A 12,908-nucleotide genomic window follows, 5' to 3' on the forward strand; every position below is an offset into this window, starting at 1 on the left:
CAGGCAAGAGAGCCCTCAGTCAAACAGGAGGAGGCAGCTCTTTAAAGGAAATAGAGATGGAGTGACAAAGGCTTCAGATCTACCATAGTCCTTCAGCCTCATTTGCACATCAATTCTAATGCTGATTTCCCAGTAAAGGCTGAGTCACACATAACGATATCATTAACGATATCGTTGCAACGTCACGCTTTTGGTGACGTAGCAACGATCCCGCTAACGATCTCGTTATGTGTGACAGTGACCAACGATCAGGCCCCTGCTGGGAGATCGTTGGTCGTTGGGGAATAATCAGGACCATTTTTTGGTCGCTGATCACCCGCTGTCATCGCTGGATCGGTGTGTGTGACGCCGATCCAGCGATGTGTTCACTTGTAACCAGGGTAAATATCGGGTTACTAAGCGCAGGGCCGCGCTTAGTAACCCGATATTTACCCTGGTTACCATTGTAAAAGTTAAAAAAAAAAAAAACAGTACATACTCACATTCTGATGTGTCACGTCCCCCGGCGTCCACAGGGTTAAAACTGCTTTCGGCAGGAGCGCTGCTAATGCACGCGCTGCTGCCGAGAGCTTCCCTGCACTGACTGTGTCAGTACCAGCCGTAAAGCAGAGCACAGCGGTGACGTCACCGCTGTTACTGCCGGCGCTGACACATGCAGTTTTAACCCTGTGGACGCTGGCGGGGGACGTGACAGACATCAGAATGTGAGTAAGTTTTTTTTTTTTTTTTTTACTTTTACAATGGTAACCAGGGTAAATATCGGGTTACTAAGCGCGGCCCTGCGCTTAGTAACCCGATGTTGACCCCGGTTACCCGGGTGCTGCAGGGGGACTTCGGCATCGTTGAAGACAGTTTCAACGATGCCGAAGTCGTTCCCCTGATCGTTGGTCGCTGGAGAGAGCTGTCTGTGTGACAGCTCCCCAGCGACCACACAACGACTTACCAACGATCACGGCCAGGTCGTATCGCTGGTCGTGATCGTTGGTAAGTCGTTTAGTGTAACGGTACCTTAAGGGAGGAACAGACTGGCCATCTATAGGTATACATGGACTTGTGGATAAAGAATGTTAAATCCAGCTCACAGTAGGAGACATCTAAGGTTCATTCGGAGGCCGGATAATGCTGCCTGGAGGACAGATAATGTTGCCTGGCTCAGAGTGTGAAGTAATCCAAAGAAAAAGAGGGATCCAGCTCGACGAACTGTGAAATGGCTTATATTCACCAAGTGCTTAGTGTAAGATAAACCAAGACTTCAGCGGTACAGCTTACATGACATGTGACATCTACTCATTTCAGGTAATCTGGCACCCTTGTTGATGATGTTTATTCATTAATAAGGTGGCAGATGACCTGAAATGCGAAGCCATTTCACAGTTAGTCGAGCTGGATACCTTGTTTTCTTTGGATTTATGGACTTGAAAAAGCTACATGCACATATAAATAGGTTGGGTGGGTGAAATCCTGCTGACACGTTCATTTGTGGCACACATCTGGTGGGATGCTTTAAAGGGAATCTAACTGTAAGTCTGTACAGTTACATGTATTTGCCAAAACGTTTCTCTGTAAAACAAAAAACATACACTGTGTGGTATAGTACATTCTTCAGCTTTAAAATCAAGTCAGTTTGACTAATAAAGGAATACGATTGTGTCATATATATATATATGCAACAGGAGCATGATAGCAATGCTAACTAGGCTCTACAGAAGCAACATGGGTCTCTGCTACTTCTCTAATGACCCACCAATCGATACATACAGCCAAATATCACATTTAAAAATCTTAGCATATGTGCATATGGAGTTTCTTTGAGGTTGTTAACCCTTTCATGACCCAGCCTATTTTGACCTTAATGACCTGGCCATTTTTTGCAATTCTGACCAGTGTCCCTTTATGAGATAATAACTCAGGAACGCTTCAACGGATCCTAGCGATTCTGAGATTGTTTTTTCGTGACATATTGGGCTTCATGTTAGTGGTAAATTTAGGTCGATAATTTTTGCGTTTATTTGTGAAAAAAAATGGAAATTTGGCTAAAATTTTGAATATTTCGCAATTTTCAAATTTTGAATTTTTATTCTGTTAAACAAGAGAGTCATGTGACACAAAATAGTTAATAAATAACATTACCCACATGTCTACTTTATATCAGCACAATTTTGGAAACAACATTTTTTTGTTAGGAAATTATAAGGGTTAATTTCTCATTTTGACAACAAAATTTACAAAACTACTTTTTTTAGGGACCACCTCACATTTGAAGTCAGTTTGAGGGGTCTATATGGCTGAAAATACCCAAAAGTGACACCATTCTAAAAACTGCACCCCTCAAGGTACTCAAAACCACATTCAAGAAGTTTATTAACCCTTCAGGTGCTTCACAGCATATTAACCCTTCAGGTGCTTCACAGCAGCAGAAGTAACATGGAAGGAAAATATGAACATTTAACTTTTCAGTCACAAAAATGATCTTTTAGCAACAATTTTTTTATTTTCCCAAGGGTAAAAGGAGAACCCCAAACGTTATTATACAATTTGTCCTGAGTACGCCGATGCCCTATATGTGGGGGTAAACCAATGTTTGTGCACACGGCAAGGCTCGGAAGGGAAGGAGCGCCATTTGACATTTGAATGAAAAATTAGCTCCAATCGTTAGCGGACACCATGTCGCGTTTGGAGAGCCCCTGTGTGCCTAAACATTGGAGCTCCCCCACAAGTGACCCCATTTTGGAAACTAGACCTCCCAAGGAACTAATCTAGATGAGTGGTGACCACTTTAAACCCCCAAGTGCTTCACAGAAGTTTATAATGCAGAGCCGTGCAAATATAAAAATCACTTTTCTTTCCTCAAAAATTATTTTTTAGCCCGCAATTTTTTCACAAGGGTAACAGAAGAAATTGGACCCCAAAAGTTGTTGTCCAGTTTGTCCTGAGTACGCTGATACCCCATATGTGGGGGGGAACCACTGCTTGGGCACACGTCGGGGCTCGGAAGGGAAGTAGTGACGTTTTGGAATACAGACTTTGATGGAATAGTCTGCGGGCGTCATGTTACATTTGCAGAGCCCCTTATGTGCCTAAACAGTAGAAACCCCCCACAAGTGACCCCATTTTGGAAACTAGACTCCCCAAGGAACTTATCTAGATGTGTGGTGATCACTTTGAACCCCCAAGTGCTTCACAGAATTTTATAACGCAGAGCCGTGAAAATAAAAAATCATTTTTCCCACAAAAATAATTTTTAGCCCCCATTTTTTATTTACTCAAGGTTAACAGGAGAAATTAGAACCCCAAAGTCGTTGTGCAATTTTTGGAAGATGGCGGCGCCCATGGAGAAGGCAGACGGACACCAGGAGGGACACTGGAGCTCGGTAAGTATGGGGGGGTGGGATCGGAGCACGGGGGGAGCGGACAGGAGGATGGAGGAGAGCGGAGCACAGTACAGAACAGGACGGAGATCTGGGGAGGAGATCGGTGGCGAGGGCAGATGAGGGTTTTTAGCCATGGCTGGATTGTAATAGTTCACCAATTTTTATTGGTGAAATATAGCGATTGCTCTGATTGACTGTTTCACTTTCAACAGCCAATCAGAGCGATCGTAGCCACGGGAGGGAACGAAGCCACTCCCCCTGGGCTGAAGTACCACTCCCCCTGTTCCTGTAGGTCGGGTGAAATTACAGTTAACCCTTTCACCCGACGTGCAGGGACGCGATCATTCTGTGACACAGCATATGAGTCACAGGTCGGATTGGCACCGACTTTCATGACGCATACGCTGTGTCACAGGTCGGGAAGGGGTTGAAAGAGATGAGTTTTCTAGTGGAAATTGCATCAGGAAATACTCCTTCTTTGGGGAGTTTTCATATTTCCAAAATCAGCTTAGAAGAGTTTTTCAAAATTTTTAGAGCATTTTTTAGGAGGAGGATGCTGAGTTTCTTCTCAGTTTCTGCTTAGTTTCCAATCCAAAAAGATTCTAAGAATGGGGCGAGCTCAGCAGGTCAACATATAATGCAAAAACTCACATAAAACAAAAACAAAACAGTTTACTGCTAAGTTTAGAATTGCTATAGAAAAATGTTTAGACGATATAATAAAGTTATATTGATTATTTTCAGTTATTTTCTCCACAGTTATAACTAACCATGTAAGCTGCTGTTGCCAATTCCAACATTATAGCCTGAGCTCCGAGCTCCACAACACTGATAAGACCTGCAGAAAAAAAACACACCATCAGATAATGCCCTAAACTGAATAAAAAAACTATTAATATCAAAAATTAGATCTGAATAAAGATATTATTGGGGTACGCGCAAACAACATCTTTTCAGGTGGATGAACCCAGTGTTTTGAGAGAAAGACGTTTTTGGAAACACTGATTTTTTGGGGGTCATTTCCTGAGCACATTTATGAAATTTTTATGGGATTTTTTTCCAGCATTTTCCTGGAGTCTTTTTTACCGACATTTTCTTTTCAATATTTTTTTTTACTTCATTCAACAATGGTTTATCAATCCTATGCATCGTTTGTATTTTTCTATACACTTCTATTACAAAAGTATGAGCGTGTTCAGGATGGATGACGCCTGAAGAATGTTTAGATCATTTCTTTTAACCACTTTGTCTTTGGAAACCTAAAGCTGTTGAAAGATGCCCAAAAGCGTGAACAGAAAGTCATTTTTAATTTGTACACATAAAAGTATATGTTCATTCTTTCAATCATTTCGTTTTTAGCTTTTTCAGGTGGTTTTCTAAGTGAAATCCACCTGAAAAAGACGTACTGCAAACAAACCCTTAAATACAAACAAGAGACTTTTCTTGTAATGGATGACATTTTCCTGATACAGTAATTAAAGAGGCTTTCCATTACATGTGCTGTAATTCAGTTTAAATCACTAAAACACTAACTTCTTTAAATGCCTTCTGCTGTTGGCAGTTAAGCAGCAGGGATCCAGCTGTCAATCAGAATGATGTGAGTAGACAGAGCAAGACGGGAAAGAAGCCACTGGTCTGTCGACGTGATGTCAGCAAAGGCAGCTGAATCTCTGGCAGGAGTGGTCAGTGACCTCTCTGTGTCAGCGAAGAACTGCGCTGGGCACAACAGGCAGGTAGGTAGCAACAACCACCTACCTTTTTTTTTTTTTTTTTTAACAAAGTCCCAGATATCCCTAATATCTTCTTCAGCCACTGGGAGCTGCCATTTGCATTTGCTAGTGGCTCTCCGACAGCATCTCCTACACTGTGGCTGCCTCCAGTTGTGTTCTTGGCACACCCCCGGGGCTGTTCAGGTTACAGCTGTGGGAGCAGATAGTTGCCATTTTACTGAAGCCCGCAGCTATGCTGTGAGCTTCACTTTCCCTCTTTAACCACACACACTGCTCAGTGCGAGTACAGTGACGGAAGGTCTGGGATGAGGTACCAGTGGCGGTGTACACGGCCTAACAGTAGTACAATACCAGGCTGCTGATCACCGCTCACCACTGCTGTCACTGCAGGTATTTAGAACATAGCAGGGTAATTGTCACACTGCTTGCTCTGATCACTGTACATGGTCGGTTATGTTAGCGTAAGCCTCCTTCAGAGTATTACATTGACATAGCGAGTTGTATCTAATGCCATAATGTGTGGTACGCTCCAGAGACGTGTATCTATATATTGTATACAGTACAGAGCAAAAGTTTGGACACACGTTCTCATTTAAAGATTTTTCTGTATTTTCATGACTATGAAAATTGTGCATTCACACTGAAGGCATCAAAACTATGAATTAACACATGTGGAATTATATACTTAGCAAAAAAGTGTGAAACAACTGAAGTTATGTCTTATATTCTAGGTTCTTCAAAGTAGCCACCATTTGCTTTGATGACTGCTTTGCACACTCTTGGCATTCTCTTGATGAGCTTCAAGAGGTAGTCACCGGGAATGGTTTTCACTTCACAGGTGTGCCCCGTCAGGTTTAATAAGTGGGATTTCTTGCCTTATAAATGGGGTTGGGACCATCAGTTGTGTTGTGCAGAAGTCTGGTGGATACACAGCTGATAGTACTACTGAATGGACTGTTAAAATTTCTGTTATGGCAAGAAAAAAAGCAGCTAAGTAAAGAAAAACGAGTGGCCATCATTACTTAAGAAATTAAGGTCAGTCAGTCCGAAAAATTGGGAAAACTTTGAAAGTGTCCCCAAGTGCAGTGGTAAAAACCATCAAGCGCTACAAAGAAACTGGCTCACATGAGGACCGCCCCAGGAAAGGAAGACCAACAGTCACTTCTGCTTCTGAGGATAAGTTTATCCGAATCACCAGCCTCACAAATCGCAGGTTAACAGCAGCTCAGATTAGAGACCAGGTCAATGCCATACAGAGTTCTAGCAGCAGACACATCTCTACAACTGATAAGAGGAGACTTTGTGCAGCAGGCCTTCATGGTAAAATAGCTGCAATGTAACCACTGCTAAGGACAGGCAACAAGAAGAGAATTGTTTGGGCTAAAGAACACAAGGAATGGACATTAGACCAGTGGAAATCTGTGCTTTGGTCTGATGAGTCCGAATTTGAGATCTTTGGTTCCAACGACCGCGTCTTTGTGCGATGCCGAAAAGGTGAACGGATGGACTCTACATGCCTGGTTCCCACCGTGAAGAAGGGAGGAAGAGGTGTGATGGCGTGGGGGTGGTTTGCTGGTGACACTGTTGGGGATTTATTTAAAACTGAAGGCATACTGAACCAGCATGGCTACCACAGCATCTTGCAGCAGCATGTTATTCCATCCGGTTTGCATTTAGTTGGACCATCATTTATTTTTCAACAGGACAATGACCTCAAACACACCTCCAGGCTGTGTAAGGGCTATTTGACCAAGAAGGAGAGTGATGGGGTGCTACGCCAGATGACCTGGCCTCCACAGTCACCAGAACTGAACCCTATCGAGATGGTTTGGGGTGAGCTGGACCGCAGAGTGAAGGCAAAGGGCCAACAAGTGCTAAGCATCTCTGGGAATTCCTTCGAGATTGTTGGAAGACCATACCCGGTGACTACCTCTTGAAGCTCATCAAGAGAATGCCAAGAGTGTGCAAAGCAGTCATCAAAGCAAAGGTGGCTACTTTGAACCTAGAATATAAGACATAACAAAAAAGTGTGAAACAACTGAGATTAAGTATATAATTCCACGTGTTAATTCATAGTTTTGATGCTTTCAGTGTGAATGTACAATTTTCATAGTCATGAAAATACAGAAAAATCTTTAAATGAAAAGGTGTGTCTGTACTGTATATCTCACACATACACAACATACGGTACACACATTTGTTTACATGTGTTTACACATGTACTGTGTATTTACATAAATATACATATCTACAGAGACATATCTAGGGTGAGATCTCTCTATATTATATGTGTATACTAAAGTAAATGAAATATATCAGAAAGAGGAAAAGATAAAGGCTTTATTCCTATGGTTGTGGGGTGCTGCTGCTTGTGACACTGATGTGATCTCTTACCAGCAGTCAGCGTATGTGAGGGAATCCTATAATAATATAAAGTGTTTAAACCTAATACTTGGAGCTTTTCTTTGACAAAAACATGTTAGTGATGCACATTGCTTCACTAACAACACACTGGAACCAGTTTAAAAGCCAAAAACGAGGTGACAGGTTCCTTTTAATGCCCTGAAAGACAGAATATGGCATATTTTTTTTACTAGTCTACTGCTTACAGAATATATGTGCTTTTGTAAAACATTCAAGTGTGAAAACTACAAATTTGTATGTAAAAGTTTGTTAGAAGGAACAGTACGCATGAATTACCAGCTAAAAATCCTCCAATTTCGAAGCTCCACCATTCAATGCACACCATAAGCATGCTGGGTATGGCCAAACGTATAAATGAGCCCCATTCCTGTAAGCAATCTCTGGACCAACCTTGAAAAAAAAAACGAAAAAAAACCAAACACATTCTTTAAGTAAAACCTTACAAAAATCAGCAGAGTCATGAGGTCAAAAAAAGGGGTTTCAATATACTATATGTATTGTTATTTGCATGTATTACACATAAAAACACGTAAAATAATTATATTTATGCAAACTGACAGTGAGGCAGAAGACTAATATATATTAGGTTAGTCAAATCTCATAGAACAGGATTACATATTGATGTACACCACCGATACATTGGAAGTAAAGCAAAAAGGATAAAAATGTGTAATTGAAATGTAAATTTTATTTCATATCAATTAAAAAAAGTTATTTTTTTATTATTTATAAAATGTATTAAGACTAATATACTTGCAAACAGTAAACTACACTACAGCCCCAAAGCTCAGCAAGGACAATCAAAGTTTAAATACAGTAATTGAGCTCAGCAGCTCTGCTAGAGTTGACGGCACAAGCAGTTGAGCTCACGGATTGGCTACAGTGTTGTTGACATCACGTCAGTGCTGCAGACAATATCGGACACCTGAGCAGCGGCGGAGACTTAGGCTGGACCAAGAGACGGTGAGTACAGTTTCTTTTAAAAAACAAAGTGAAGTCCGAGGTATTTTGAAACTAGAAGTTTTTTGAACTTTAATATTTTTAACTATTAGATATTACACTTTGTCTGGTTACTGTATCGACAACAACTTTAATGTGCTGAGTGATAGTCACTAATCCTGGTGTCTGGATTGAACATGAACAGCGCTGCAGCCGATCAGTGAGCTCTGGGAAATTTCCCATCAACATGGGGGCAGTGAGTAAAGCTCGGATTGTTATTTTATAACAAGTTTTTTGAAAAGGCAACCCTTTCTAACAATAGTTACATACCTCCCCATGTTAGGAGGTGCAGCTTTTTCCAAATAATGTAAATATAAAGAACACCACTCATTGCAAACTGTGATATTGTGTTTGCCCACGCTGATCCCCTAGAAGAAACAAACAAAAACACACAAAGGTAAATGAAAACATTGTCTTCTTCTCTGCCTACTTATCTACTGGATTACTGCATTTGTTGTGTCTTCGTTTTTTGTTCTATATCAGAAATTTATACTATATCACGTTATGTAGGTATTCTTTAATTAGCAAATCAACAAAAAAAAATCTCCTTAGTAAAGTAACCTCCGCATCACAGTATATAAAATAATTCTACAACAGTCTGCTCTCCGGTGACTGATATGTAAGCCTAGAGTAAAGATGAAAGCTGTCAGTGTGTATGCTTGTACTACTGCTACTGTGATGAGACTACAGTATGTGATCTTATACAGAACAGCCGGACTGGGTGGCGCCTGCGCATTGTGGTGCAAGAGTCAGCGGATGTGCACATACCGCACGACGGCTCCATTTTATTGAAGACCCTATGTATGCGAATTCACAGTGTGTCTTCAACATCGAGATATCACAGGATGCGCACTTGTTAACTCTGGCACCATTTTACGGAAAACTTCCACTACAACCCCAACCTAGCAGTAAGAACGCGACGGCCATCACCATTACTCCTATGGCTGGAGCGAGTGCACTGCTCTGTTGATGTTTTAATACATTACTTCAATAAAATGGCACCGGAATAAGTGCGTGCACACACTGCGATCTCCGGCGACATTTTATTGAAGACGCCGCTGTATAAATGTACCAATAAAAATGCTCACCAACCGGGCATAGAAAGGGTTCACTAGCTAGTATTATAGATTGCACTGTAAACACATAATACACACTCACACATCTATTTATCCTAGAGCTGGACAATTAATTTCTTGTGGGTACCAAGCAATCTTAGAATCATTAGGTCAAGTACATATAGGAGCCATGCTCCCACGTAAGTATTTAGATGCTGGTGGCAGTGTGCATGCTCTATTTCTGAGAGTGCCAGAAAGACACATCTTAGTATCCGAGTTCTGTAGGAGTACGTCTGAAAATTATGCATGGCAGAGCACATGTTCGCTCTGCCGCCACCATTATAGTCTATGGACCCGTTGATGCATACATCCGAATCCCGATTTGCAGGCGATTCGGACAGAAGCTCCAACGGGACCCACAAACGTGCAGAAAAGCGCAATGTGAAAGCACCCATTCTCCTGGTAGCAATTGTGTGAGGGACAGGGAGCTGTATACCGTGCCTTGTGAAAGTATTCGGCCCCCTGGAACATTTCAACCTTTTCCCATATATCATACTTCAAACATAAGATACCAAATGTAACTTTTTGGTGAAGAGTCAACAACAAGTGGAACACAATTGTGAATTTGAGCGAAATCTATTGGTTATTTTAAATTGTTGTGGAAATTCAAAAGCTGACAAGTGGGGCGTGCAATATTATTCGTCCCCTTTAACTTAATACTTGTTGCGCCACCTTTTGCTGCGATTACAGCTGCTAGTCGCTTGGGGTATGTCTCTATCAGTGTTGTACATCGAGAGACTGAAATTCTTGCCCATTCTTCCTTGGAAAACAGCTCGAGCTCAGTGAGGTTTGATGGAGATCGTTTGTGAACAGCAGTTTTCAGCTCTTTCCACAGATTCTCGATTGGATTTAGGTCTGGACTGTGACTTGGCCATTCTAACACCTGGATACGTTTATTTGTGAACCATTCCATTGTAGATTTTGCTTTATGTTTGGGATCATTGTCTTGTTGGAAGACAAATCTCCGTCCCAGTCTCAGGTCTTTTGCAGACTCCAACAGGTTTTCTTCAAGAATGGTCCTGTATTTGGCTCCATCCATCTTCCCATCAATTTTAACCATCTTCCCTGTCCCTGCTGAAGAAATGCAGACCCAAACCATGATGCTGCCATCAAGTTTCACAGTGGGGATGGTGTGTTCAGGGTGGTGAGCTGTGTTGCCATTACACCAAATATATCGTTTGGCATTGTTGCCAAAAAGTTCGATTTTGGTTTCATCTGACCCAGAGCACCTTCTTCCACATGTTTGGTGTGTCTCCCAGGTGGCTTGTTGCAAACTTTAAATTACACTTTTTATGGATATCTTTGTGAAATGGCTTTCTTCTTGCCACTCTTCCATGAAGGCCAGATTTGTGCAGTGTACGACAGATTGTTGTCCTATGGACAGACTGTCTCACCTCAGCTGTAGATTTCTGCAGGCTATCCAGAGTGATCATGGGCCTCTTGGCTGCATCTCTGATCAGTCTTCTCCTTGTTTGAGATGAAAGTTTAGAGGCACGGCAGGGTCTTGATAGATTTGCAGTGGTATGATACTCCTTCCGTTTCAATATGATCACTTGCACAGTGCTCCTTGGGATGTTTAAAGTTTTGGAAATCATTTTGTATCCAAATCAGGCTTTAAACTTCTCCACAACAGTATCACGGACCTGCCTGTTGTGATCCTTGGTCTTCGTGATACTCTGTGCTTCAAACAGAACCCTGAGACTATCACAGAGCAGGTGCATTTCGGAGACTTGATTACACACAGGTGGATTATATTTATCATCATTAGGCATTTAGGACAACATTGGATCATTCAGAGATCCACAATGAACTTCTGGAGTGAGTTTGCTTCACTGAAAGTAAAGGGGCCGAATAATATTGCACGCCCCACTTTTCAGTTTTTGAATTTCCACAAAAATGTTAAATAACCAATACATTTCATTCAACTTCACAATTGTGTTCCACTTGTTGTTGATTCTTCACCAAAAATTTACATTTGGTATTTTTATGTTTGAAGCATGATATGTGGGAAAAGATTGAAACATTCCAGGGAGCCGAATACTTTCGCAAATCACTGTAGGTACTGTGATGCAGTGACCCCTGTTACAGGTAGGGGGCGCTGCATGGTCTTCCCAGAATACGCATGGAGGCGTATTGAGGCCACAGGAATGCATGGCAATTGCAGGCATAGCTGTGGTGATGAGTCAAATTCCGGCATTATTGTAAATGGCCGGTATGTGTGTCGTAGAGGAAGACACTCTGCACTGCCATCCTGAAGTAAGGTTGTTCTGGGACCTGTAGTTCCACAAGTAATTATGTTGTATAATTGTAGAGGCAGGCTGGCAGGGCTAGTTATGAGAGCCGGGTGGGTCGAACTAGCCACACATACACTCCCACCTAGGGGAGTAGTTACAAGTATATAATGTGACCAGGGTGTGTGTCACATGTCTCTGCATATGGATCTGAATGGTCTGTGCTGAAGGTCCTGAAAGAGCCTATGTGTTGGGAGTGTTATCTCCCTGCATAGCCCATGGTGGGGCTTTGGACCTGGTGGCCTGGGGTGTTGGACGAACGTCCTGAATAGGACCCGGACAAGCCACAGGCCTGTGTGTTGGATGGTCCCAGGTGGGGACGGATGTCCCGAATAGCGCACAAAGTGACTGTGGACCTTGATGGTCTGTGTTGGAAGCTCCTGGGAGTGGAGACTTCCTGGAGAGACCGTGGTCCTGGACGGTCTGTGATTGCTTCTGTGTTGGGAGGTCCTGGGAGTAGGACTGGATCCCTGAAGAGCACATGAGGTGAGGCCAATGACCTGCAGAGCCGGTGACTGCTGCTGTGTGGGGAAGCTACCGTCCATCGGTGGGTCTGGAACCGACTGGTCTATGTCTGTCAGGCAAGTTGATGAACTCCGTAAGGCAGTTTCCCCAGGAGAGAGGACTGACAAGGAGTCAACAGGTGGAGCAGGAGCTCCCGTAAGGTACCTTGATAGACTGTTGGTGCTTATGATGCATTATGAACTATGTAGCAACCCACGGCAACTGGTCAGGAAAGGACCAGCATATTTAGTTGCCACAGACTAATGATGCAAAACTTAATGTGATCTCCTGACAGAGTGTGTAATGGACTGTTCGTGATATGGTTTATGCTGTATAAAATAAACCAAATAGACTGTTTTGTGGGAAAAAAACGTGCCCGTGTGCCTGAATATCGCAGTCAAGCGAGTGTCCCCCAACACATGCGGTAAGCGCTATCTCACAGTACTTATACCGAACCTGGTTAGCCAGTTAAGA

The 12,908-nt window shown here is 42.5% G+C and overlaps 1 protein-coding gene across 1 annotated transcript in view; it reads right to left on the reverse strand.

The window, feature by feature from the left end:
• Positions 1-12,908, reverse strand: part of LOC143816234 (multidrug and toxin extrusion protein 2-like) — a 184,662-nt gene that overhangs the window by 77,137 nt on the left and 94,617 nt on the right. Inside the window, exons 8-10 of the mRNA XM_077296370.1 lie at positions 8,795-8,892; positions 7,802-7,915; positions 4,142-4,209 (exon numbers count right to left, since the gene is read on the reverse strand). Of these exons, the coding sequence (XP_077152485.1) occupies positions 4,142-4,209; positions 7,802-7,915; positions 8,795-8,892 (280 nt within the window). The remainder of the gene's footprint in view (positions 1-4,141; positions 4,210-7,801; positions 7,916-8,794; positions 8,893-12,908) is intronic.

The sequence above is a fragment of the Ranitomeya variabilis genome, chromosome 3 (genome assembly GCF_051348905.1).
Source record: "Ranitomeya variabilis isolate aRanVar5 chromosome 3, aRanVar5.hap1, whole genome shotgun sequence".
Classification (NCBI taxonomy): Eukaryota; Metazoa; Chordata; class Amphibia; order Anura; family Dendrobatidae; genus Ranitomeya; species Ranitomeya variabilis.